We start from the raw sequence: 26,343 nt of genomic DNA, 5'->3' as shown, positions 1-26,343 counted from the left end.
AGAGAGAAAGTGCAAACAGCCATGTATAAACAAGATATATTGGATAAATTGGAAATAATCGACAAAGGCACTAGAATTAAGAAATATAGGGAAAGGTTTCCTGTAGAAGGTGAGAGTTTAGCAGGGACTTGAAGGAAGCCGGGGGACAAAGATGAGGGGAGAACATTCCAGATATGAGGGGACAGCCAGTGAATATGCCTGGAGCCATTGGAAAGTGTAAGGTATAAGACTGGAAAGATGAGGTTGTAGGGAGCAGGTTATGAAGAATTTTGGATGCCAAACAGGATTTGGTCTTGGAGGTGATAGCGAACCTGGTGTTTGTTACACAGGGGGCTGACATGGTCAGACCTTCACTTTAAGAAGACCACTTTGATGGCTGAGTAGAGAATGGGCTAGAGCAGGGAGAGAAGGCCAACCAGCAGACTGTTAACAATAGTAGGGGATAAGGGCCTGCATCAGGACTGGACCTGTAATTTCACTGGTATAGGGAACTACCTCTACCAATGCAGATTGTCATCTTCCCTGAGAATTATAGTCTTGAGAGCAATGCTCTTAAATTGAGAGCATTGAGAGGTCAAGTAACTTGCGTGGGGTTACATCGATAGACTTGAGACCAGATCTTCCAGTTCTTTAGCTGGCTCTTTATCCACTGCTCTGTGCCATGCCCCTACACTGTCCTTTGTATGGGGCAGAAATAGTGTGAAATTGTGTAGACCTTAAGCCTGGTAATATAGTTTTAGTTTAGAAATTGTTGCTATTCAGTTTTCCCTGACATACCCATCTATGCAGTTTTGTACTGATGGATACATGCTTCTGCTGGGATGTTTTCTGTTTTGTTTCATTCGCACACACATATGTATATATTATATATAGTTATATATGATATTCTACTTTGAATGAAAGCATGATGTTAATAAGAAATCCTGGATGTGATTCCTTAGGCAAAAACATTGCTTTAGTAATCTCTGTTTTGAGAAGCTTTATTTAACCTTTGCTTTCTCCCCACTCCTTGCTCTGCTATCTTGTAGGGAAGGTTCGGTGGCAAGACTTCAATCAGGAAGCTTACATTGGAGTCACTATGGTACGATCTGGTCAAGACCCATATGCCCGTAACAAATTCAACCAAGTGGAAAGTGACAAGTTGCGAATGGACAGAAACATACCTGACACCAGGCATGATCAGTAAGTATTGAGCTGAATGTCAGCATGGAGATAGACTTGTTTATTGCCAAAGGATGTACATGCCCATTGCTTCCTTGTATAGCTCTCTTTACAAAGGTTCTTGGATGTTTTTGCAAACACTCACCTACCTGGGGAAAATTGTTGTTGACCATGGGAAGTAAGTGAACATTTGCGCCATATTTACATAGAGCTGGGAAGGATTCCCAGGCATGGGACAGTAGAACCATTCTTTTTCATGAGGGTAATTGAGATTTGGTTTTGGTCTTTTAAAATTATGTGTGTGGCATGTATGGGTAGCCAGGTTGAAACCTAATTTTCTATAGAGGTGATGGAAATTCATAGTCTGTTAATCTGTAGTTTTGCACAAATTTTTAAGCACATTCTCAAGCAAATTTAGGCTCCCCCTTTGCCAGCAACCTCATATTGGGGAGAAACTGAATTCTTATTTCTTAAGGTAGAGAGAGGCACTATGACATAAGGGCAAGGGTATTGGAATTAGAAGGCAAACACATTCAAATCCTGTCTCTGACACTTGCTAGTTGTGTGGCTATAGGCAAATCACTTAACTTTGCTGAGCCTCAGTTACCTGATCTATAAAATGGAGATGGTACAATCCAGTACTTAAATCCCAGGGTGATTATAACAGTGAAATGGAATAATATGTGTAAAGGGCTTTGTGAACTTTAGCCTTAGATATTTTATTATTATCATCATTATTGTAAGGTTGCTGTCAGAATTAGAAGTGGACTGTGTTTATAATACTATGAATGATTCTTACCTCTCATTTTCTCTGATTCCATGAAGACTTTTGGTCTAAGGGTGCAGGGTTTGAGGCGTCCACAGGTATGAACCTAGGGTATGTTTCACCATTTCACCATTGTTAAACAGGTAAAGAATTTGAATTCTTGGTTGTTTTTAGCCATTCACCCCACCCTGTTCCCTTAAGCTCTTGGCTGGTGCTTTTTGCCTGAAGAAATCCTTGATTTAAAGTTCTGTGAAAGGAATGTCCTCAGTGACTAATTCTGACTTCAGATTGAGGGATGAGGACTGTTGCTTTTTAAAGGGTTGGATGGTTCTTTCTGCTGTAGAAACTGCTTCTGTAGCCTTCTGTGTGAACTAGGAAATACTTGGTTCCAAGGTGACTAGACTAGCTTCTGGTTCCCTGAGGCACATTGATTTGGGAAATGTAACTTACTTCTCCCTGTAATTTCACTGATGGCAGGTAAGAAAATCAAAATGAATCAACCTATAGTTATGTCACTAGTTAATGTACACCTGAGTTGTCTTCATTTTATTAACAGTCTTTTTGAGGAGATAATCATCTACCATTCTGTTAGTATCTTCTTATTGTGAGGATAAGTAAGATAATATTTGTAAAGTGCTTTGCAGACATTAAAACACTATTTAAATGCCATTATTATTATTGTATGCATTTTAATAGTAGGATTATAGGCAAATGGAAAATATCTAGGACATCATGTAGTTCATAGATGAAGAAAAGAAGGCCCAGACAGATTGGTTAGTTGACCTGCCCACATTCTTTCCTAAAAGTGCTGAAATATCCAGTAGGCACAATTAGCATGTGTCTTTGAAGACCTCAGCACCTAGCAAGTCAGTAGTAAAGTTTGCCTTGGTCCTTTGTAGGGTTGCTCAGGGACCAGGGAAGTGGTGGTGAAGGGAAGAATTGAAGAAAATGTGTTAGTGCCTTAGTGCCCCAGGGACATTTGTTTGCTACTATTTGCTAACACAATACAAATTCTGGTTAACTCTGAGCAGCTAAGTGATGCAGTGACTAGAATGCCAAGCCTAGAGTCAGGAAGATAAGTCTTCCTCAAAAATCTGGCTTTAGACTCTTACTAGCTGTGTGACCCTGGGCAGCTTAACCCTGTTTGCCTCAGTTTCCTCATCTGTAAAATGAGCTGGAGAAGGAAGTTGCAAACCACTCCAGTATCCTTGCCAAGAAAACCCCAAATGAGATCATGGAGAGTTGGACATGACTTAGAAGCTCTTAAGGTGTCTTCCTTGGGGTTCCATTTATTTCTCTCCTTCCCCATTTATACTTCACAGAGTGGTATAGCAGAAAGAACCCTAGATTTGGAGTCAGAGGACCTGGGGCTGAATCTTGATTCTGCTACTTACCTACCTTTGTGATTGTGGACATGTCCACTAACCACTCTGAGTCTTGTTTTCCTCATCTATAAAATGAAGAGGCTAAACTAGATATCTTAGATATTTTCTGTATGCCTGTAATCCTGTTGTTAGGATGCATAGAATAATAACAATAACTGGTATTTACATAATGTTTTAATGTTTGCAAAGCACTTTAGAAATATTATTTATCCTCGCAACAACAGTGGGAAGTAGGGGCTTGTTATGTTAAGAAGAGGAAACTGAGGCAGAGTTTAAGTGACTTGCTTAAGGTCACTAAGCTAAGAAGTAGTTTATCTGAGATTAGATTTGAAATCATATCTTCCTGATTCCATGTCTAGCTCTCTATCCACTGTGCCTCTTAGATGCCTCTTATATAATATAACGTTAGGGGCAGTGTGGTATAGCAAATGGAAAGCTAGAGTTAGAGTTAGAAAGAAGTGCTTTCCAATTTTGCCTGTGGCACCTCCTGTCTATAAGACCAGGCAGAAGTCACTTAACCTATTCGTGTTCCAGGTAACTCTCATGACTAGAATTTGCTGAACTGCACCTGTTTCTTTGTTAGTAGAGGGGAGCAAAATCTCTATGTTTATCTCAGTATATAGGTCTATGGTTTATTTGCATCTGGGTACATGGCATGAGTGCATGTGCACATGTATAACCCGTAGGGAGAGACATTAAGCATTTGGTATGACTCTTCTATCCAGACTGGTAGGTTGTCTCACTTTCATATTCAGAATCATGAATTATTATTTTTGTGACAGACTTGCCTATTGACTAAACCAGTTTCTATGGCAAACCACTAGGGTACCCCTAAAGTTTGGTGACTTATTAAACAGAACCTTTACATTCTGAAAGAATTAATGCAGTTCCTTAAAGTGTCCAACATACAGGCAGGAGAGTAGTAGCTGAGGCACAGAGGCTCTGACTCTAAAAATACTAGTGACATTGATCACTGATTGACTGATAATTAAATATGTGCTTAAATCCTATTCAGTATACTGTGAGTATTCCGCCTTTGGTGTCTGAGGGCTAACACTCCCCAAGGCTTTTGACCATGCTTTCTTGTAGCTTTCAATTACTAAGTGAGAAGAATGGGCCATTTCAATTCAGCTCAACTCACTAATTAATAACAATAATAATAATAATAACTCACACTTATATAGCTCTTGCTATGTGCCAGAGACTATACTAAGCACCTTCCAAATGTTATCTCATTTGAGCCATACAACAATCCCTGGAGGTAGGTTCTATTATCATCCCCATTTTACAATTGATTAAACTGAGGTAGAGGAAGGAAGTGACTTGCCCAGGGTCAAACAATGAGTAAATGTCTGGGACCAAATTTGAATTTAAGTCTTCTTGACTCCAGGCCCAATGCTCTATCCACAGCCACCATCTAGCTAGTTAAATAAATTATTGACAGAACACAGTTGGGAAGTCTTTGCTTTCAGGTTCCTAGGTTCTTGTTCAAATTCCTGAGCACCTCAGGTTGGTTGTTTTTTAATTCCTTTTTATCCTCAATGTTTTTGAAATACTTAGCTCTTTGCCTTCAACAGAGTTTGAGTATTACAGTCATCACCACATCAGAGTGAATTTTAAAAGGTTTTAAATTTTCCTTCCAGATATTGTGGCATGCTCATTTGCAAGTGTTGAGGGAGAAACTTGGCTGTCGCCAATGTTTATTTGATTAGGTAGGCTTTCTTTCCTCCATAAAGCAAAATAAAGTGATCTTAATTAAACCCAGTTAACAAGCCGCAGACAGTGAATTTGAGACAAATGATGTGAAAGGCAAGTTTCTCTCTGAGCAAAGGGGCAACTTACCCGTTTGAATTTTCTTCTACAAATCCCAGGAGTAAGTCTACCTCAGCTGGTGCTCTTAAAATCTTTGACCTGCCTTTAGAAAAATGCCTTACCTTGCCCTTACTGTTGGCCCAATCCTGACTTTGTAGGTTTAAATGATTGTCTGGGGAGATTCAAATCTCCACTTTTGGTAAGACAAGAAGTGTTAAGAGTTACTCTGAAGGAGATAAGAAAGAGGAAGGGATTAGAGCTATGATTGTATTAGAGGTGTGATTGTGATGTCCTAGTTATAGAAAGAAGGTACTCCTTTGGGTTGAACTGTCAGTTCTATTCTTTGATTTAAAAGTGGAAAAATAAGATGTATGGGGAAGATTCGAGGAATTGGGGTTATTTAGTCTGGAGATGAGAACAGCTTACTCAGAGACTTTATTTATAAAAAGAAATCCTGTGCTGCCATTTTGTTTCCACCAAGGACAGCTTAAAAGGAAATAGATTAAAAATCAAATTAGAAGAGAATTGGGCTAGACATTAGGAAGAACTTCTAACACCAAATCTCATGAGACACTAGAACGTGCGATTTAGAAACATTTTAGAATGCCTTTCAGATTTTAAAGTCTTGCCTGGAAATAGGGGAATGGACTGCCAGACCACAGTGATTATATTTTATTCCAGAAACCATAGGGAACCACTGATAATTTTTTTTTTAACAGAGGAGTGACATGCTCAGACTTACATTGTAGGATCATTAATTTGGCAGCTTTATGGTTGAATTAAAAGAATTTAGTTATTTCTAGGAACCAATTCTGGTGATCTTCTTTTTAAACCATCAGCGCTGTTTTTCTGGTCTTTCAGATAGCATTCCTAACCCTAATTTTTAATTACACACAGGTGTTTTCTAGCTTGTATTTTTTTTTTTTTCCCATCTGTTGCTTTCCTCGTGAATACATGCAATCTCAGGACCCAAGGAAATGGATCTTAGCATTTTGGTATCATCCAAAAGGTTATGTTTCATTTTCATCAGGTATAGGGTTATCCAGTTTTGTTCCTTTTTGATTGATGTGTATGAATGTTCCACATGATAATAAGGGAAGCCATCCAAGGCTGGCTGATGCATTGGGGAGATGAGAGAGATTAGAATTGAGGAGATGATTTGGTATGTGGGGAGTGCCTTGGTTTATTTGCATAGTGTTAACAACAATAAGAATGATGATGATGATAGTATTTTATAGCACTTTGCAAAAGTTTGCAAAGTGCTTTCATCTCAAGTAATCAGGGCAAATATTAGAATCTCTATTTTTATAGATTTTGAAACTGAAATTAGAAGTTAGATGATTTTCTCAATGTCACATAACTTATAAGTGGAGGGTCCAACTTTTGCTTACTTTTAGGTCAGTGATCAGGATCTACTCTACTACCCTGCTTCAGAACCTAGTGTTCTTTTCTTACCTGTGAAATTGATGGGTGTTTCTTGTTTTTTGTTTTTCTTTATTCTTAAAGGTCACTATTCTTTTGGTCTTCTTAGGTTCTGATAACGGCCCTGTGCCATTTCTTTAGTTCTAAGATTTGGCCAGGTCTGCCATGTTTTTTATATAAATGTAATGCACCATAAGTATTTTTGCTCACATAATAGACACTCAATGCCAGATTGTTGGTTGGTCTGATTTACCGTAGGAAGGTCCTGGAATGTTTCTTAATGGTTCATCTCAGGATCAGAGATTTTGAGCTGCAAGGGATCTTAGAAGTCACCTGGTCCATTTCCCTCTTATTACAGGTGACCAAACTGAGGCCCAGAGGAATTAAGTGACTTGTCCAAGGTCAACCAAATAAGAATTGGCAGTACCAGGATTTAAACCACTATTCTTTGATTCAAAACCCAGTATTCTTTTCAATTTAATTAAATCCTTTAGAAAAATAACTGGGAAGAGAAAGAATTTGTTCTCAAAAAATAAAAGCAGTGGTGGAATTTTTTCATTCTTCATTTCTCTAAATTAATTAAATTACCCAGTTGTTTTTGGCATGGAAGAGGCACTATATTTGTAGCTATTTGGACTATGAGTGCTGAAATTACTAGAGCACAATATTATTGCTGCCAAAGTTATGTGTTTCATTTCCATTTAGGCCAGTTAACTTTGCTTTGTTTCATGACCATAAATAGAACCTATGACCCTGGCTGACATGTTTTACAAGAGAGACCAAGAGAGAGATTATGGATAGATCAGCAAATCCCTCCCTACTGATGGGGTGGGGGGGAAACAGTTCAAAAACATATGCCCTATTCATAGTGTATGTGGTCAATATAACTGAAAATAGTGATTAATGATCCCTCATCTTTTCTGCTGAATACTGTGGAATCTCTTTATAGTTAGTTCAGAAACAGAACTAACACTTGCCTAATTGGTCGAGTGTATTATTGTTATATTCCCACTGTATCTTACATTTTATGGTCCATAAATTCATAGAATCTTAGAATTTCAGAGCTACAAGGGACATTATTTATCAAGTAATTTGACAAACGTTTGTCGAATGCCTCATGTGCATGTCATTGCTAGAGAGAAGATTTGTAGAAAAAGGCTATAACACAAGGCGGGTAGTGATAAGTGCTCAAAGAGAGGTTCAGACAGAGTACTGTAAATGTTAAGAAAATTTTGAGCTGGGTAAAGGATGAGGGAAGTTTTCATTGGAGTGGTAGCATTTAAAGGATCGGTTCAAAATTATGGTAAGTAAAAATTGAGGAGTAAGAATGGTGGGGGAAGAACGTGAGAAAAGGTAAGACATCAGGATAATATAGTCCATGTTTAGGGGAGCTTGGTGAATGGTTCAAGTCGACTAGAGTGTAATGAGCATAAAAGGAACCCAGCCAACTTGGCATCTGTTCAGGCAAATTGGATCAAAGTGTCATAAAACTTTGGGAACAAAATCCCTTTAAGAAGGGCAGAGGTGAGATGAACAAAAGAGCTCCATATTGTTGGGCCTTTGGGGGGAACCAGACATGCATGGCTTAAGTGGCTAAGCATTTTCATCTTCTATTTTTTCTCCATTTTCCGGAATCTTAGTGCATGGAGTGTTTTTGTTGGAAACACTTTTGACAAGGAAGCAAAGTATAGAGGAAATATGGGCAACTTGGAGGATTGATGGACTGTCATTCTGTTTACTGAGAAAAGCCTGAGATTATTTACCCGGAGGTTTTATTTACATAAATGAAATAAAAGAAACTTGGGGAGAGCAAACTTACCTCATTACCTATTTTCTTTCTTTATTCAGCACAACTTTTTTTCATTCATATTATTAAATCCTTTAGAAAAATAACAGGGAAGAGAATGTGTTTCTTCAGAGGAAAAAAAAGTGGTGGAGGTTGTAGGTTGTTTTTTTTTTCATTCTTAGCCTTTTTTAAATGAATTGCTCTGTTGGAAACATTTTTTTAAATGTCTGAAAACTGAAATATTATTCTCAAGACAATAATGTTGCCTTAAATATATCCCCTGTTAAAGAGATGAATCTTGGAGCAAACAATCTCTATGTCAACTAATGGGTTTCTACTGCAAAAATGACTTTTAAATCAAGAATAGAAATTTTGCCCTTATACAGTTTTGTAATTTTGTTTCACCTTTTCTTTAAAAGAAGAATGTATTTTGACCAACTTTTGAATGTCTTTTTAACATAATCCAAACTGATCCAATTTTCAACTCACCTGTCAGAGTAGTTTTCCTAAAATGTGGGCACACACTCATTGATCTCCAATGGCTTCCAGTGACCTCCAGGATCATACAAGTCCCCTGTTTAGTATTTAAACCCCTTAACAGTCTGTCTACTCCATACCTTTCTAATCTTCTTATACTTTTCCTTATCTATGCATTCTCAAGTAAAGCTGCACTGGGGTCTACTTGCCCTTCCTTGCCCATGAAACTCTCTTCTCCTGATCCTGTGCCTTTGCATTGTATGTCATTATTTACATGATGGGCAACTAGGTGGCTCGATGGGTAGAGTACTGGACCTGGAGTTAGGAAGATTCATCTTCCTCAGTTCAAATCTGGCCTCAGAAACTTACTTGTTGCTGTGTGACCCTGGGCCTGTTTGCTTCAGTTTCCTCATCTGTGAAATGAGCTGGAGAAGGAAATGGCAAACCATTCCAGTAAGTTTGCCAAGAAAACCCCAAATACAGTCACCAAGAGTCAGACCCAACTGAAACAATTAAACAACATTTACATGATGTCTTCCCCTTTAGAATGTAAACAACTTGAGGGCAGAGGCTTAGCACAGTGCCTAGTATAGATCGAGTACTTAATCACTGACTATGAGGATTTGGTGATCAAAGCCATGGCGGGGGAGGGTGGAAACAGGGAAAGGAAAGACACAAAGAGAGAGACAGAGACAAAGAGTTGTTGTTTTTTTATTTTTTTTAAGGCTTCAGGAATTTTTTAAAGGACATTCAATTATTGGTTTAGTGTTGTTTACTTTAGATCGAATGTCAGTATTGGTATAAGTTGTTTAAAAAGAATGACTGATCAGGATTGAGCCTTGTTGGGGTTGAAACAATCCAAACTTCTCATTGTAACCCATGAAGAATAAGTATCATTGGAGCCAAGAAAAAGTTTTCAATATAACCTCAGCCAGTCTTAAGTAATGGTTTGGGTATAGGTAAATACTACCGGATTTCAGTTTTATTTCTAGGAGAGTGAAAGGCCTAGAGAAAAAAAATCAAAAAGCTTAACAACAGACATCAAGCTTTTTTTCCTCCTGATTTGTGAAGATCTAAATGTAGAATTAGAATACCCACTGGTTTCAGTTTATTGTACAACTTTCTTTGAGGAAATCCATAATCCTTTATAACTATCTGTTGACTTTATATCTGTTGGCTGAGATGGACAGAGAGCAAAGGGGAGAAGGAAGTTGAAATGATTCGCCTTAGTTTAAGTGCTGCATGGTGGTTGACTTAGCCAAAGAACCATGAACCTTTCAGATTCTTAGCCTTGTTTACAGTTTATTAGATCTGTCTGACAAATGAGCTTTGCTCTTCCAGTTCTTGTCCCTGCTAAACCATGCCTTGCCATAAGTGGTGAGAATAGGGTGTGATGGAAATGGCACCTGATTGTAGGATTCCCAGGTAAAGCTGGAGTACCTGCTGTCATAAGCAAATGGTGTGGAGTTGAAGGACTCTGTCTTATTTGTCTTTCTCCCCCAGCACTAGTACAGTAGTGCATTGTACGTGGTGTTGTTAAGTTGTTTCAGTTGTGTCTGTCTGACTCTCTGTGACCCTACGCAGGAGGCATTTAATATCTAAATGAATGAATGAGCGAATGAATGACAAGAGTAAATATCTTTCTTTTTCTGATATTTAATCTTTAGTGATATTGAACAGGTGGGCTATGCCAGGTAGCATTTGTGACTGAGGGGCTACCATACATCCCAAGGAGACTTTGAGTATGCCTGTAATTGTTAACTTAAGACTTTTTGCTCCTATCACCTTAATGAAATCTTGCAGGACATGACTAATCCTCAGAAAAACTTTCTCGAAAATCCCTCCTTCATAGGGCACAGCTCCAGGTGCCCAATGGCATGTTACCATGGGAATTTGTCTCTTCTTGTTAAATGGAGATAGCTTATAGATGAATGTCTATTTTTAGGACTGCTCAGCTTATATAGTCAAAAAACAGTCCTAATCAATATCATCAGCAAATCTTCAGTGGCTGTTATCTCTGATATGGATTGTCCCTTTTCCAAGACTTCCTTTCTTATGCAACTCTTGTCCACATTTTCCCATAAACTCTCACAGGGACCTTACCAAACAGACAAGAGGCCTTTCACTTTACTTTCACCACCTTAGGAGTACCAACGTACCCTGGGCCTGTCCTTTTGTTATTTTAGGGATGATTAAGCAATGGCAGAGCCTAGAAAAGGCATTTTGCATTCTAGGCAAAATTTGATAACTGCATCCCTTGTGTATTATTGTCCACTGGAGTCCATGAGCCTTCACTGTAACCCATTCAGCTTGACATCATAAAATACAGTCCTAAGTGCTGTGGAAAATGAAATTTTGGGGCATTTGAAATGTGCGTAAAGTGTTTGTGTTTATTGATGACGTATATGTTTATGTACATATATATATACCCTTTTTACATATATATATATGTATATCAGTGTCTATGTATCTGTGTTTATTATAGGTATATCCATACATATATTCACATAAATTCTAAAAAATACCTCTCATTGTGCCTTCTTGTATATTTCATTATTAGTGCCTGCTCCCAGTCCTGGCTACTTACTCAGGATCTCATAAGTTTTAAAAATAAGATTGGGTCCATTTTAAAATAGTCTTTGCTTTTTGATCTGTTGTGTATACGGAAAGATATATTTTTTAAAAGTGACTCAGATTGTCCAGGACATAAGAAAAGATTCCCTTCTGCCTGAATATCCTTCCATAGTCGAAACAGTCTTCGTTCAAGCTGATTGGACTCTTCTTTGCAGTCAGCTTCCATTAAAATTGTCGGTAACTTCAGTGAATCAGCAGAGTAATCCGTAGGTTGAATGTTTACCATGGGCCTGGTATTGCTAACATCCACCACCTTGAATCTAGAGAGCCCTTCTGTTAGATGATTGACTTTTACAATACCCCCATGAAGGCATAGGGAGGCTGAGTCACAGGAGTTGAATAATTTGCCTAGGATCAGAGAAGCATTTCCAAAAGGATTTGGTCTCATGACTCTCTCTCTTCTGCTTGAGTCATTTTTTCCTCTGGAAGTCTTTTCACTTTTTTAGGTTCATTTGTTGAGCTTGAGTCTTTGGCAAATAGTTTAGTTGTACCTGGAAAGCTAGGAGAGTTGAGTATTTGTTATATTTGTTGCTAGCAGAACTCATGAGGAACGGAAGCTGCATTCCCAGCCAGCCACACAACCGCTGAATACTGAGAATTTGGAAAGAGATGAGGTTTTTGCTGTCAGATACTTGTTTTAGGCTCACCACACACACACACACACACACACACACACACACACACACACACACACACACACACATATACACACACACCCAGTGTGCAAGAATGAAGTCTATTCTTGTCCTCCTAGAACATTACTCATTAAATTCTGGAAGACAGGCTTTCATTCCTACTGTGGGATCGTTTTAGTTAGTTTATCCACTAATACAGCTTTCCTCCTTCTGCTATGAATGGTGATGGTAAGTTTGTGGAGATGAATTTGATGTAGAGGACACAGAGTGGACTGATTGGCTATTTTAAAAGCATTTGCTTGTAATGATGGATTCCTTTATACCTATGATATGATATGATGTTATACCTATAAGAATGTTAAGGGAAACAAAGAGGTCCTTATCTCTGTGTGTGTTGTGTTGTGTGTGTGTGTGTGTGTGTGAGAGAGAGAGAGAGAGAGAGAGAGAGAGAGAGAGAGATGGCCTTTGAAGAAGAAGGAGTTAGTCTTATTCTACTGGGGACTAGGAACACCAATCGTGATCTGTGGTTTGGCAGGCAGAGGTTTATTTTCTGGTATATGTATTCTTGAATTAAGCTGCAGAGGTGGCCTGTATTTCTCCTTGTAATACCCCAGTACATATTTACTGGGCAGATTGAATCTGGATGAGAGAACAATTAAGAAGTATGCCATTTTCCTTATTCCAAAAAGAAATTAAAATAGGACAAACAGGGCCATCAAAACATTATACCGTCAGCCCTCAACATTCACAAGGGTAATGTTGCTAGAAAACGGTGTAAAAATAAAACAAGTGTTGATACATTGAACCTATGGGAAATAGGTGGTTAGGTTCCTACAACCATCCAAAATTGTAATCTTCACCAGAGATTGCTGAAAATACACTTTTCTGCATAGAATTCTTTATGACAAAACATTAATTCTGGTAATATGTGCTTTTCCTAATACAGTAATCATGAAATAACCCACAAAATGCAGTACACAAAATAAAATTGGTAACATGCAAAACATTTTTCTTGCTAGTAATTCCCTAGAATTCTGTGACCTTTTGTGCTAACATCTTAATAAAAAATATTGATTTCAATAAATATTCACTTTTTATAACATGTGAAATCTACAATGCCATAAATACTGTACACCAAATAAAATTCTTAAAACCAAAACCCTTTTTTAACATGAATCTTACCTTCCACTCTGTCAGATAGCAGTGTGAGGGCATTGGGTTGTATGCTGTACTGCTATAAACTTGTCTACCTTGACCACCCTCTGAAAACCAAGGGAGAGGTTGCTGGGATTTTAATCACTGCTGTTGGAAGACTCCAAGACTGGCGAGGTCTCTGACACTGTGTCCTTCACAGTTGGTAAATGGTGTTAGAGATCATGAAGGACTCAGGTACTTGAAATAATCTATCAATGACGTTATGCTGTTTCAGATCCTTCAAGGGTCTGGAAGTATGGGAGCATAGCAGAAGCAAGTTGACATTTAACCTTGAGGCTGTAATCAATGATAGGATTGCCAGCCTCTGTATCTCTAGCCAGCTGGTTGATTAGGCTGACAGCAGGCTTCAGACATTCGGACGGGAAGTTTATCTTAACACCTTTACTTTCTCCCCAAACGCATTACTGACTTTGCACCCTTGGGCTTTGTACTACGCTTTGGGGGCGTAACTGTAACACAAAAACTTGAGTTTTATAGGCAAACGGTGAAAATATGCAATAAATGCACGGAGGGCTCTTTACAATGGTAGGATGAAAAAGACCAGTGAAGTGCCCAGTAAGATACCATTCGCTCCTCAGATTTGCACACATCACACCTCTCATTTTTTTCTCTACTGTGCATAGCTGTGAATGTGGGTGGTTGCCCACACAAAAGTGAAAATGAGGCTACCAATAAAATTACATGAATGCTTAAAGTTGTGAAAGTTAGACTTGGGAATGTTGAGGATTGATTGTATAAGAAATAAGAACAGTCAATAGATGCAATTAAACTGATCAATTTAAATTTAATAAGTTACTTTGGGGAGCACTATGTCCTTTTCTCCCTCAGTCTTCTTCCTATCCCAAACACGCAGCAGTCACAATTACACCCAAAGAGACAACCCTTTACCTCTCTGTTCTTGCTCTTGGAAAAAACCTTGCCTGGCTTAGAGAAGAGTCAAAGGAAGATAGCTCCTCTAGTCTTTGCATGTGTCTACCTCACTCTTGTCTCGTTTCAAAGATTATTTCTGGCCTTCTTTAATGGAGCTGAAGTGTCGGTTGATGGTATACATTGCCCATACAAAAGAATCTGCCCACCGGCATAATCGACCATTCAGTGGCACATCTCCTGGAAATATTAAATGTCCTTTGACGTAGCTTTAGCAAATAAGAGCCTTCTTCCCCACCCTGTCCTATTCCAGCCCCCCCCCATCCTGTTTCAACCAACAAAATAAAAATAGTCACTTTAAAAATACCACCAGCCTTAACGATATTGTTATATCAGTCTTTGGGATATTCTTCAATACACTGTAATGAGGAGAAAAAGTAAAATCTGAGATGCTATAGAAACTCAAGTGTCTCTTGTAAGAAGGAAATATCCCATGGTTTCTAGCTTCTTGAAGGAGCTCTCAAAGCAGTAGGAAACTTCCTCTGGAAGCTTAAAATATATCTTTAATAGCCATTTCTTTTCAAATTATTTTCTCCATGAAATAACAAATGTTAGGTGAAATAGGTTCAAAAATTCTGTATTTATTATCCATTTCTGAGCATTTATTTTTCAATCTGAAGATTCCCCAATTACCAAGGTAGATGTGTACTGTATCAAGTTTGGGGTTTCATTTTCTTTTGAGTCATAGTTTTACAGAATTTCTTATGACCTCTTCTCTGTGGATCTTTTAATCCTCTGATGGTTCTTGACAAGTAGTTGGCAAATTATCCCTAATTATGTGCAAAGAAATTGAAGTACATTTTGTTGACTAATTTATCAGCACTCACATAGAAAGTTACTGAATTTGGTGTCTTGTTTTACCCTTTGCCGTATTAAAGAAAATCATGTCTGTTTGTGAGTACCCCATCTCAAGAGCTATATAAGCTATATAAGAGACCCATGTGGCTTGCCACTTCTTCCTTTAAAAGGTCTTTCACATTCATGATTTTGTTTCCACTTCTCACTGCTTTTAACCTAGTCTAGGGTTTCATTATCTCATGACTGATTAAGGCAGTAGTTAGCTCACCTCTACCTTACAGGTTCTCTTCAATATCACAGAATTCCAGAGTTGGAAGGGACCTTGGTCCAACCTATATCTGAAAAACAATTTCCACTACCATGTAACCTGACAAATTGATTTTCAGCTTTTGACTAAGTATCTGTATGCAGGGGGAATAGATCTAATTATTAGGATTTGTTTTTCTTACATTAAGCCTAAATCTGTCACTTTGCAACTAGTTGTGCTTTCCAGGGTCAAAAAAGAAAAAGTCGAATACCTCTTACATATGGCAGCCCTTCAGATACAGGAAGACAACTATCATACACCCCTTAAGTCTTGTCTTTGTTGGGTTAAACATGCTTCAAATAGTCCTAATATGGTAGGAATTTAAGACCTTTGACCGTCTTGGTTGTCTTCCTTTGGATATTCTCAATCTTATCAGAATCCTTCCTACAATGCAGTATCCCAAACTGAAAACAGCATTCCAGATGTGGGCCAGCACAATAGCATTGTCACTTCTTTGTTCTCAGTGCAGCCAAAGATGGCATTTGCTTTCTCAGCTGCCGTATCACACTCTTGACTTATATTGAGTCTCTTGGCCCCTAGATGATCTTTTTCAAATTGCTGTCTAAGTAGGCCTCCCCTGTCCTGATTTTTTTTAACCCATTTGGGTTCAAGCTTTACATTTATCTATATTGAATTTCATCTTCTTAAATTTAACTCAGTGCAGCATACAGTCTTTGGGGATTGTGTCTTGGTTATCCAGGGTGTTAGCAGTCCCTCCCAGTTTTTTATCATCTGCAAATCTGATAAGTATGCCATCTCTCTCTCTTCATCCAAGTCTTTGATAAAATGACTTAGCTAATCAAACAGTTCCAAATCCATCTAATTGTACTACCATTTAGCCTACATATCTCTGTCTTTTCCAAAAGAGTAGCTAGGGAAATTTATCAAAGGCTTTGCAAAAAATCTAGGTAAACAGTATCTACATTATTCCCTCAATCTTCCAATTTAACAGCTCAAATGAAGTACTTTACAGACATTAAAGTACTACATAATTACTTGATGATGATGAATATTAATTATGTCAGAAAAAAAGAAATAGCCTCATACAACCTGTTCTTAAGCTATGGTGGCTCTTTGTGATCATTACCTCTTTTTCTATATGGTTACCAACCATCCCTTTAATAACACATTCTAGAATTTTGCCAGAAATTGAAATCAAGTTCACCAGCCTGTAGTTTGCAGGCACCATTCTCTTCCCTTTTTTGAGAACCAGAACATTCACCCCTCAACACCTACATCTTAGGGTTCTTTTGAGGTTCAAATGAGATATTTGTCAAGCACTTAGCGTGGTGCCTGGCACATAGTCAGGCCTTTCTCCTTCTTCCAGTACCCAAATAATTCCATGTTACTGTATTGTGTCTAAACTATGTCATGATGTGCCCACATTGGAATTCACAGATTCAGAAAAACAGAACCACAAATTTTATAGGTGGAGTCAGTCCAGGAAGAATTGTAATCTTTCAAGAATGAGATCCTAAATACACACTGAGAAAAAAATTCCATTGAGAAGAAGGGATCGTTGTCTTAATAGTCCGGTTTAGGTACCCAGAGACCTCTACCTACCCTTTTCTCTACTCACATGGCCACAACCCTATCTCAGGCTCTTGTCACATCCCGTGAAGTCCATTACCCTTGTTTCTTTGTAAAAGCCCTATAACTTCTCCCTCTTATGCCCTCTCCATTCCCCTGCTTCTAATGCTTAATGATCATAGGTTCAGAACTAGAAGGGAGCTTACAACTCATCTGTTTCAAGTTCTTCATTTTACAGATGAAGAAAATGAGGCTCAGAGAGGTCAGTGAGGGTCTAGCTACCTCCTCTGTCATTGGTCTGTTAGGGAATCTGCAGGGGTTTTTTTTCCTCTACCAATTAAAGATTGAGGAGAAACAGAAGGATTTTACTTGCAGCTCTTGTTCCTGCTTCATAGATTCATAGAAATTTGCTTTGGGTTGGCTGCACAGTCTTGTGAAAAGTAAAAGTGCTCGTGGTCTTTGTGAGGCACCAGACTGCTTGCTTTTTGAGTTTAGTCTAATTAATGCCTGATTTCACTGTTCTTTGCCCTTGCTAATCTTTTTTTTTCTTTGTGTAACAACTAATTCTTTTCTCCCTCTTCTCCCTGTTTTTACTTACTTCCCACTCACTGTCATTGTTTCAGTACTCCTGAAATGACTGTTACTTAAATCCCTTTCATAGAGAGCCTTGAGGATTGGGTGCTGTATAAACAAGTAGACCCATAAGAACTGAATGAAAAGGAGGTAAATTATTCTGTGAAGTAAAAAGCACTGATAGTGCTTGATGATTAGAGCTCATCCCTCCACTTAATTTTTCCACTAATGGCTCGTTGTGGTGGAGTTAGGATCTTGGGTTATGCCATGCTAGTGGCTTATAGACTCAGGGAGTTCCTACCAAGCTCAAAGTTCTTTAATGGTGATGAACTACATGGCTGTTATCCAAGGATCAGCCTAGCTAAGTCTGGAGAATCTCATCAACAGGCTCTCTGGAGGGTAATGATCTTTGGGCATCAGCAACACTTGGAGACCATATTCCAAGTCCTGGAAAGGTTGTGATGAGCATTAGCGGAGAGAGTAGCACCTCCAACAAAACTGTTTTATCTTTGAAGTATTAAAGAAGGAATCCCAGAAGTCTTAGTTCCAAATTTTCTTTTCTGACTAATACAAAACAAATTCATTCATCTTATCTAAATTCATTCTGTTTACTAAAGATAATAATAATAATACTATTTTGTAGACTTGATTTTGGCTTTCAGGGAAAGTGATGAAAGCAAACATTCTAGAAGTAGCACTTTACCTAGCAAGACACATACCAATCCCATTGTTTAGGGCTCAGGTATCATACATCCACCTCCTCAACTTCCTTAACCTCACCCTTCACTCCATCTACCACAGCAATGGTCTCCCCATCCTCCGATACTGATACCATTGTGACCTCAAACTTTGAAATGCCTTCCTGGTAGTAATCTTCTATATAGTTCTATCCCCCTCACTTCCTTACTTCTCCTAAACCTTTTCTCTCCTATTTCAAAGCTATTATACTGGTTGAGGTTCTCTTTGCCTGTCACCTAGACTTTTGTAATAGTCTCCTAATTTATCTCCCTTCTTCTAGTCTCTTCTGTTTTCAATCCATCCTCCACATAGCTGACAAAATGATCTTCCTAAGACACAGGTCAGGCCCCATCACTTCTGTACTTAAAAACCACCTGCAGTCTCCTTTTGCGTCTAAGATAAAATACGGATGACTTTCACATCATTTCCCTTCACATACTATGCATTCCAGGCAAACTGGAATACTAGCTTGTCTTTCTTTCCTTCATTTTTTTTTAACTCTGAATTTAACAAGCACCAAGTAATATGAGCATCGTCATGTACGTTATAGGACAGAAGGAGAGGATTATATGTGAAACTAGAAATATTCTGTAGAACATGTTTTTCTTTTCAAGTGTATAAAAAATTCAACATGTAACTTTCAGAGCTGTCACCCTTGTCTGGGATTCTTTCTGTTCTCATTGGGGAGAAGGAATGACCCTTTCCTTACCCTCCTTTCCCTCCTACTCCCACTCAGCAAAGAAAAGAAAGAAAAACAAAACCCCTGTAACAAAAAAGCAGAGTTCAACAAAACAAATTCCTTCATTTACCATATCTAAAAATGTATGTCTTATTTTGTACCCTGAGTTTATCATCCCTCTGTCAGAAAGTGGTTGATATACTTCATCATAGGTACTCTGGAATTATGATTGGTCACTGATCAGAGTTCTTAAGTTTTCCAAAGTTATTTCTTATATATTTGTATTGAACTTTCCCCCCTCCTATTTGTATTCTGTATATTTATACAAGCTGTCCCCTAGGCTGAGCTTGTATGCTGCCTTCACCTCTGCCTGTTATCATTCTTCTCTTCCTTCAAGGTTTAGCTCAAGGGCCAATCAATGAATTCATGAAAAGTATTTATTAAGTACTTACCATGTTCCAAGCACTGGGCTAAGCTCAGCTGGAGATACAACAATGGCAGAGATATCTCCCTGCTCTTATGAAGTTTGCATTCTTTTAAAAAAAAAAAGCCAAACAAACCACAAATTTTATTGATATCTTTTATTTTTTACTCACCCAAATTTCCCCTTGTATCCTTCCTTTTTCCTCCTGCCAGAAATAGTCCTTACAAGAACGGATTTTGATTTAAAAGATGAAAGGAAAAAATGAATCAGAAAAAAAATTAGCAAAACTGGTCAATACTTTGGAAGGGAAATCCGACATATGTACGATTTTCTGCCCTTGTGGATACTCTGTGTCTATAAAAAGGAGGTACTAAGCATGATCTGTTCTTAATAAAGCCATGCTGGTGAAGCTTACATTCTGATGGGGGAATATAACAAATGTAGAGTAGTGGTGGCCAGGAATGGGGATTTGGGTTTGGAAAGTTACAAGGATGGTGAGTGGAGCCATTTTGTTGTTGTTTAGTCACGTCTGACGATTTGTGACCACATTTGGAGTTTTCTTAGCAGAGACATTGGAGTGGTTTGCCGTTTTCTTCTCTAGGCCATTTTGTGGATGAGGAAACTAAGGCCAACAGCATTAAGCGACTTGCCCAGGGTCACACAGCTAGTAGGTGTCTGAGTCTGGATTTGAACTGAGGAAGATGAGTCTTCCTGATTCCAAGCCCAGTGCTCTATCCACTGCGCCACCTAGTGGCCCAAATGGAGCCATAGGGGAGTAGATTGGCATTCATTTTCCAGTAGCAGTGGTAGTAATGATTCCAGTAGAAGTAATGATTTTATTATGGTTCCAAAAGAGGAGAATGAGGACATGGGGAAGATACATATGCAGCAGTAAGACGGGGCGGGAAGACAGCAGGGAATTAAAACCATCCTGATGTGGAGGGCTGCGTATGAAGCACTCACTCACCAGGACCTCAGCCAGGGGCTCTGGGCCAGGAGGTCTAGAACTGAAAGGGTTAAGTCCCCAGGGTATAATCTCTGTTGGCCGTAAATAAAATGAAGCATGGCTGTAGTTCTAGCTTAATCGTAATAACGCCAACAACAAGAAGAAAGCATTTTATAGTGCTTTAAAGTTTGCAAAGCACTTTACGTGTTATTTCATTTGCCCATCACAACCACCTTGTGAATTAGTAAGTGTCTGAGGCAGAATTTGAATTCAGGTCTTCCTGACTCTGAAGTCTAGCACTCCTTCTCCTCAACCACCCTCATAGTGGTCCCACTGTACTAAGGCCCTCACCAGTCAGGACTTGGAAGAGGAAGGGAGGGCTTGGGGAGGCCTGGGTAGAGAGGGCCAATCCAGTGCAGAAATTCTGGAGATCAAAGGGTTAAGTCTTCCACAGCTTAGAGTAAAACACTTCACTTACCAGTTGCTAATGTTTTCTCCCCATCTTTTTTTTTCCCTACGTACCTTTCCCAAGCTTTCTTATCCTTCGATAAAATCAAAGACCCTTGAGTCCAGGGCTTGCTTTTGGTGTTTTGACCTTGGATCCCCAGCTAACTCAGTGTCTTGCACATCATATGCATTTAATAAATGTCATCAATTGAAGTTAAGGGCTCTGAATTGTGTGGAATTCACTTTTTGCTGACCAGTTCTAAAAAGATTTGAATGAACTGTTTCTATATAGTGGATGACTGGCTTTTAGCTAGGAGAACTAGTCTTATTGCATTGACCTTTAAGACTAAAAAATCCCTAGGAGTATAGAATGTTAGAGCCAAAAGCTATCTTGAAGGCCACCTGTCCAACCACTTCATTATCAAGATGAGCAGACTAAAATTAAGGGAGATAAAGCAGTTCACCCAAGGACACAGAGTCCTGGAGTCAAGAAGACCTGAGTTCAAATCTAGCCTTAGTTACTAGCTGTGTTTCCTCCTCTATAAAATGGAGATAAATAATAATAGCTAGCGCCTGTTTTATGTTTTGAGGCTCAAATGAGATAATGTTTCTTGAAGCTCTTAACACGTGCCTGGCACATAGTAAGTACCATACAAAAAGTTATTTTTAATAGTACTAAGTTTCAGAAGTATGCCTTAGGTCTTGAGCTGTCCACTTGACATCTAGGCCTTTCCCTATCATGCCACATTGCACTTTGCTCTTTGCCCCCATGCATACTAGTTAACTAGGAAGTTGCCTTTGTCTGATTAACCCTGAAGGGATTTCTGTGGACTATGGAATGCAGTTATATATGAGTAATGAAATTGAAGGAATGGAAATTAAAAAAACAAGAATTTGTGTCTGGAAGTCTGTGCACTTAAGAAAAAAGAAACACCTTGTCCAGGATGTTGTTATGTATTTCTGTTTTGCCATTTATTTATTCAGCAATTTGAATAGAGTAAACTCTCAAGGTTCCTTCCAGAGGAAATAATGTTATATTTTGTACTGACAAAATTTTCCGGGAACAATTAAATTATGTTTTTTGTTTACTCAGATAAGGGAAGATCCTTTTGGCTTACTTAAAGCAGATTTAAGACACTCATGTCAGCAGAGGTGTGGGGCTCTGATGAACTGGGACAGATGAATGGTCACATTTGTTCACTGTTAACCTTACAGCTATGTTTCTGACAAGTATCTTGCCATTGACAGCATATTTGCTTTCCATCTTTAGAGACCCCGCTTATATGTAAAGTAAATCTTCAGTAAAAGATAGGGTTAAATTGTGGACAGAGTGTCAGAACACCAGGGTTCAGTCCCACCTCTGACACATACAGCTATTTGAACCAGGGTGAGTCACAAGTTGTAGAGGAGGTGTGGCCCTGCCTTGGAGGGGGAGGTTTTTTCTCATTAGGAACTTCTATCAACATTGAAATTACAGGTCTGATTCCATCCTATCTACCTTTGATACTGGCTGAATGTATTTGTTTTTCATCCTTGGAGACCTGGTTAGATACTACCATGGGTTAGAAATAAAGTAGATATTTAGTGATCCATTTATGTTTCCAGAATACCCATTATATCCAACACAATTCACTATGATGACGATGACAAGGATAATGGTGGAATTGAAACCTATAAATAATGCAAAAACCTTACCTTAGCCAATAATAGCTTATTCCCTGCTGAACTTTTTATCCAAGCTTCTAGGAACTGGTCAGATAGCTCCAGATGTTCTCTCCACATTCTGTGAAGAGCATGATTTGTGATTAAAAGGTGGTGGGCAAAGTGGACTGAATAGTAGATCATAATAGACAGTTTAGAGTTGAATACATATAGTGGTTGATTTCTACAAGGTCTCATGCCAGAACGGTGAGCAACAAGTGATGTCTGCAATGTGTTGAGGTGGGTTGTAGGATGGCTTTGTCAGTTCTAACAGGGGTTATTATCTTTTCAACTTTCAATAGCTCTTGATTGTCTCTTGAAAAAGTTTCTGGTTAAAATGTAGTCACTAAAAAATTGGCTTTGATGGGCAGATAATGTTCTTAGAATAAGAGAAGATTTTTTATTCCAACTAATGACAGATTATTTAAAGTATCAAGTGTAACCTTATGTGTTTTTTCTCCCTTCTTAAGGTAACATACATATATAGGTAGGGGCAACTTCCTCACAGTCTGTGTTCCGTGCAGACTGGCCTACTACCAGCTTTTCTCTGGACAGGATTTACCATTTCCTGCTTCTGTATTCTATGCCTAAAAAGCACTCCTTTCAAACCTATACTTCTGTTAAGACTCATTTCATTTCTGTTTTCTTCCCATGGCCTTTCCTGATCCCCCCACCCATTACTTTGTTCATGCTTTCTATTGACTTATTTATGTATGCGCATTTAATAAATACATATTCAATTAAATTGGTAGATGTTGGAACCACTAGGGTCTTGTGAGTGTATGGAGTTGAGACAGAAAGATATGGAGAGAGAGATGGAGGGAGGGAAAGGGAAGAGAGTAGGGGAGAGAGGGAGGGGGAGAGAAAATGAGAGAGATGAAGGGAAAGAAAGAAAAGAGAATGCATGAGAGACATGTAGGGAGGGGGGAGAGATGGAGAGGGAAAGAGGGAGGGAGGGAAAGAGAGAGAGAGAATATAAATACAAGGATACTTGTGATACCATTTTCTGCTTCCGTAAAGGGGACTTGCTGGGGCTGAAGGGACTTTCCCCAGAAACCTTGGCTTTTCAGTTGGATTAGAACACTTCAAAGGGAGTGAAGTTACAGAGAAGACAGGCCTGGCTTCCTTGTGATACAGGGATAGTCATTTTGTTTTCCAAGCTCAGTCTTGTCCAGTGTTACATCATAAGCTGCATTGTAAGAGGTCCTGCTCTATGAACCTTTTCTATCTCTGTTAATTTGGAAGAGAGACAGACTTCCCTGATTAATGGGACTTATTCAGATTTCTCACCAACGAGATTTTAAGCAGCTTAATTTCAGATGGGTCCTGCAGAGATTTTAAGTATCTTGGGATTTGGTTCTCTTCAGATTTGAAAGTGCGCTGTAGAATCAGCTCTTGGGCTATTAGGGTTGATCAGAAATGAGTTGATTAGGTAGAATATTATGCCATTATCACTGTTTGGAGGATTAGGGAGAGTGTGTGTTGTTAATTAAAGAAACATTACACAACAACTACTTAGTTTTCCCCCCTTCTAAATCACATTCTGAATCTAATGATAGTATAAAATATGGTTTGAATGAATCCACATAGAGAACTCAAAACAACCACTTTGCAAATGGCTTTGTGTATCAGGGTGCGAAAAGTTAATCACTTGATGTTTTTGGTAGGCCTCATCCGTAGTCTAGATGGAGAAAGGAGTGTACAGAAGAGACTGGAGAGAACAGCCAGAAATACATCTGAATAGCCCATGGATGCTGCCCCTCCACCACTCTGTGCTCTTAGAGGCAATTCTGAGGAAACTGGGACCCTGGAAGTACAGAGGCAAGACCGAGTCATTTTTTCAAGATACCCCAAGGAGGTTAGACTATAATTTGACCCCTTCCTCAGAGTTGTCTCAAGGTGTCTGGTTAGGTCCAAAGCTCTTGTACTCTCACTTCTTATGGAATATTAAAAACTCCCATGGTCTGGGGTCATTGGCCACTACCTTACTAGGCTTAGGAGGGTAAGAGAGTCATGCTGTAACCTGCCTCGCCTCTTAAGAGTCTTTCCAAGTCATACATAGTTGTTTGCCTGGGATAATCTTTTGCTTTTCTTTGTATTTCTAGTGTTTAGTACACTACCTAGCACATAATAGGCTTTTAATAAATGTTTGTTGATTGACTGATGCTCGGATTGGCATTCAAAGCCCTTCACAACCTAGCCTGATCCTGCCTATCCAGTCTTCTTACACCTTACTCCCAGACATGTACTCTTCCATCTTGTCACACTGACCTGGCTATTCCATGAACAAGATACTCCACCTCTCAGCCCCGGGCATTCTCTCTGCCTTCCCTCATCTCATTCATTCTCTCTCTCTCTCTCTCTCTCTCTCTCTCTCTCTCTCTCTCTCTCTCTCTCTCTCTCTCTCTCTCTCTCTCTCTCTCTCTCTCTCTCTCTCTCTCTCTCTGTCTCTGTCTCTCTCTTTCTCTCTCCCTGTCTCTCTCCTCTCTCTCTGTGTGTGTCTGTCTGTCTCTCTCTCCCTCTCTCTTTCTCTCTCCTCTCTGTGTCTGTGTGTGTCTCTTTCTCTCTTTCTCCTTCTCTCTCTGTCTCTGTCTCTCTCTCTCTGTCTTTCTCTCTCTCTCTCTGTCTCTGTCTCTGTCTCTCCCTCTCCTCTCTCTCTGTGTCTCTCTCTGTGTCTGTCTGTGTGGTGTCTCTCTCTGTCTCTGTGTCTCTCTCTTTCTCTCTCTGTCTCTGTCTGTGTGTGTGTGTGTGTGTGTGTGTGTGTGTGTGTGTGTGTGTCTCTCTCTCTCTCCCCCATCTGTCTCTGTCTCCATCTCTCTCCTCTGCTCAACTACTGACTTCACTGGCTTCCTTTAAGTCCCAACTAAAATCCCATCCTTGACTGGAAACTTTCCCCAGCCCCTCTTAATTCTACTGCCTTCACTTGGGGCAGCTAGGTGGCACGGTGGATAGAGCACCAGGCCTGGATTCAGGAGGACCTGAGTTCAAATGCGGCCTCAGACACATAACACTTACTAGCTGTGCAACCGTGGGCAAATCACTTAACCCTATTGCCTAGCCAAAAAACAAAAACAAAAACAAAATTCTACTGCCTTGCCTCTGTTAATTATTTCCTATGTATCCTATAAATTGCTTGCTTTCTGTATATTTATTTGCATGTTATCTCTCCAATTGGATTGTATGCTCCCTCAGGGAGCCATTTTTTTGTATCCCCAGTGCTTAGCACAGTGCCAGGTACATAATAGGTGCTCAGTAACTACCAATTGATAGGCTGCCTAGCTAAGTCTCTGGAGATGGATCTCTGCAGCTCCACAGTCACAGAGCTAAGAGCAACTGTCCCAGAAGCAACTCAGGACCCCATTAGGTTGAATGTGCACCTGGGCATATGCTTGCATATAGCTTGCATTTAATATTGTACTGTACGAAAGCTCAGCAGTAGGGCTAGGGATAGGGACTAGATCAATGATTTCATTGGTATAGAAAACTCCACGGATGAGGAAACTCTACCTCTACCTATACAAACTGGCCCCTTCTTTGCAACTAGCAAAAGCACTACAAGGTTAAGTGACTTGGATAGGACCCCACAGCCAGCATACATGAGAGATAGGACTTTGGAACCCTGGTCTTTCTGGCTCCTAGGTTTCTGCGGCCACTACAGCAATGCGTCAAACTCAAAATAGAAATGGGGCCACTGGTCCATATGCTGTGGGCTCACGTTAACTTAGAAAAGCCCATTAACATTATCTGTGTCCTATTATATTTTTATTTATTTTGTTAAATATTTCCCAGTTACATTTCAGTCTGGTTCAGGTGGCACTGGATATGTTGCTGGCCGCTGGTATCTCACACCTCTGCATGGCTGCCTCCAGCCAAACAAAGTATTCATTAGAAACAAACCTGCCCAGTCCCTTTCTTTAAAGTAAAACCTGTGAAAAAAATTTTTTTTAAAAAGTTGTCTTCAAATAAATAAAAGATCCTTC

General features: G+C 39.2%; 1 protein-coding gene across 1 annotated transcript in view; it reads left to right on the top strand.

The window, feature by feature from the left end:
* The window catches only part of GALNT2 (polypeptide N-acetylgalactosaminyltransferase 2), a 255,773-nt gene that overhangs the window by 165,391 nt on the left and 64,039 nt on the right, over nt 1-26,343 (top strand). Inside the window, exon 3 of the mRNA XM_021000444.2 lies at nt 1,029-1,182. Within this exon, the coding sequence (XP_020856103.1) occupies nt 1,029-1,182 (154 nt within the window). The remainder of the gene's footprint in view (nt 1-1,028; nt 1,183-26,343) is intronic.

Source organism: Phascolarctos cinereus, unplaced genomic scaffold (genome assembly GCF_003287225.1).
Source record: "Phascolarctos cinereus isolate Bilbo 61053 unplaced genomic scaffold, phaCin_HiC Scaffold_5;HRSCAF=322, whole genome shotgun sequence".
NCBI lineage: Eukaryota > Metazoa > Chordata > Mammalia > Diprotodontia > Phascolarctidae > Phascolarctos > Phascolarctos cinereus.
Note: the sequence above shows the minus strand (reverse complement) of the source record. Positions and strands in the feature narration are given on the sequence as shown.